The sequence below is a fragment of the Debaryomyces fabryi genome (genome assembly GCF_001447935.2).
Source record: "Debaryomyces fabryi strain CBS 789 chromosome Unknown contig00347, whole genome shotgun sequence".
NCBI lineage: Eukaryota > Fungi > Ascomycota > Pichiomycetes > Serinales > Debaryomycetaceae > Debaryomyces > Debaryomyces fabryi.
In genome coordinates, this window is record NW_015385772.1 from 1 (window position 1) to 2,477 (window position 2,477).

General features: G+C 35.5%; 1 protein-coding gene across 1 annotated transcript; it reads right to left on the minus strand.

Annotated features, from left to right (window-relative positions):
- Positions 1 to 10: 10 nt before the first annotated feature.
- Positions 11 to 405, minus strand: AC631_05926 (uncharacterized protein; the record flags this gene model as incomplete). The annotated part of the gene is made up of 1 exon (XM_015614755.1): positions 11 to 405. A coding segment is annotated over one exon (395 nt), but the record flags the coding sequence as incomplete, so codon positions are not given.
- Between the last annotated feature and the right edge of the window lie 2,072 nt (positions 406 to 2,477).

The window sequence follows — 2,477 nt, forward strand, 5'->3', positions numbered from 1 at the left end:
AACGAAAAACTTTTTAATTGTTCTAGAAGCAAGCTTATAAAAAGCATTTGCAAAATTAGCCTGATAATCAGCATCTGTAGCAATACCATAAGCCCGAAGGTCTTTATATGCCACACCCAATGATGACGGCTTATAATACGCAGGGTCTGAGTTATACATCTTCCGAAGATTTTTCACCCAGAATCTGGAATCAAAATTATCTGAATCAGGATCCAACCTTGGATCAATATCTTCGTTTTTAGACATAGGATTAACTCCTGGAACTTGTGACATATTGGTAAATGTCCTAGACAACGATTTTTCATCTGTAGACGTTCGACTCATTGATCGTGCTAGGTTTTGCACTTCAGACGAAACTCCTTCATCAAAGCCCCTATAGTTTGGGACTTCATTATCCTCTGTCATATTATGAAATATTTTAACCTATCAACGAATGTATTGAAATTGCCCCTTAATTGTTTATTAAATATGGTAACAAATATTGTTTTGATAGAAATGCGACCTATATTAGGATGTTCTGAATACTAATTATATTGATGATTCACTATTTATATCAGCCAAATTGCAGGTTAAGCATGGATTCTATCAATTATGTATAATCTAGTACTAATTATAGTTCAATTATGGTTTTATCAAGTTGTTAATAGAATATTTATAAACTGCATCTTGGCATGTTCCTAATTCGGAGAAAGAACAATAACTCCACGCCAACCACATACTAATTATTGCATGATATTTACATCACCCTATTGCAATCATTAATGAATAGAAGTAAATATATCAGAGATGATTCGCAGCCTAGCTTAATCAAATATACTAATAAACTTAAAATAATTTATTTGTTATTTATATATATGAGATATTAGAAGCTAGTGAAAACACATTAGGCTAGCAAATGAAATTTTCAATTGCAAAAAAACGCTAAATCAAACTTTTGAGTTGGGAATGTTTATTTTTGTCTACTGCGTTTTGGTACTCTAGCAAGCCAGTAGAAAAATATAGTTCCAATAATGTTAATAACGATAAAGCAGAAAAAAATACCAATATCACGACTTTTCTTGCTGTAATCGGCACTAACTCCCTTTAAAAATACGTTTGTTGAAGCAATGGTACAATATTCGCAAGATTTAGTGCTATCGTTGTTAACCAAATAGCCACCCGCATTCTGTATGTATGATTGCATGTATTCACCACAGGTTTGGCCATCTTCAGGAGTAAATTTGAGTAATTCTTTATCCGAACAGGTAACATCAGAATTTGCAAGTGCAACAGACAAAATTGCCGATACCAAGTAGGAGAAAGGATTACATCTGTACATGAAGATCCAAAATCTAGGCATTGCATCGGGGGATGCTAAAACACCGCAGAACGTCAAACACATTGTGAATAACAAGGATGCTAGATTTGCTGCATTATCGGCTACTTCAATGAATGAGATACATAACTGAGCCATTGTGGAACAATAAATAAAGAACAACACAATAATAATCCACATCAATGCACCTCTTTGGGCTACTGTATCAGTAGGTTCCGCATTCCTATAAAGACCAATAGGGTAATACCAACAAAAGAACGCAAGGGTTCCAGAGAATATCTGCCATGGAATCTCAGCTGTGATTTGAGCTGTAATAAAGGAAATCCATGAAAAAGTTTTCGAAGGTCTTTCCCTAACTTCATATAAATCTCTCTGAGCTACAAAGTTAGGCAAGTATTGCTGAGTTAAGGTATTGAAGATCACAAAGAACATAAAGACTGAAAACATTTGGTTTTGCAATCCTTGCATAGACTTGTTTGCCTTAAAGAAAGCAAATCCATTGAACAAAGATGAAAAGATAGACATTAATACTTTGGAATAAGTATATGAAGGTGTTCTCCAATATTGTTGGAAAACTCTGTGAGTGACATGTTTATATTGATACCAAAATGGGGCGGCATATGTCTTCATAGTCTCAGGTGAATCATCCTTTGGCTTCTTAACCAAGTCTTGTTCCATTACGTTCAATTCTTCGTTGATTTCCTTATACTCAGAAGAATTCATCCACACATCATAATAGTCTTGGTTTGCATGACTTCCTGGTGCTGCACCGATAACCTCTAACATCCATTCCGCTGGGTTGGCTTCTGGAGGACATTTTGGTGCCCCGTACTTTTCAAAATAATCGATCAAGGTTTGACAGTTATTCCCAAGATCACCGAAGTATACTGTTTTACCACCTTTTTGTAAGAATAATAATCTATCGAATTCCTTCAACAAAATAGCAGATGGCTGATGAATCGTACACAAAATGGCTTGTCCATGGTCAGCTAACTTTCGGATCAACTTACATATAGACCATGCTGTTTGTGAGTCTAAACCGGAAGTTGGTTCATCAAGGAAAACTAACAATTTTGGTTTTGCAACTAACTCAACCCCGATGGTTAGCCTTTTTCTTTGTTCAACATTCAATCCTTCACCAGCTACCCCTACTACGGCATCC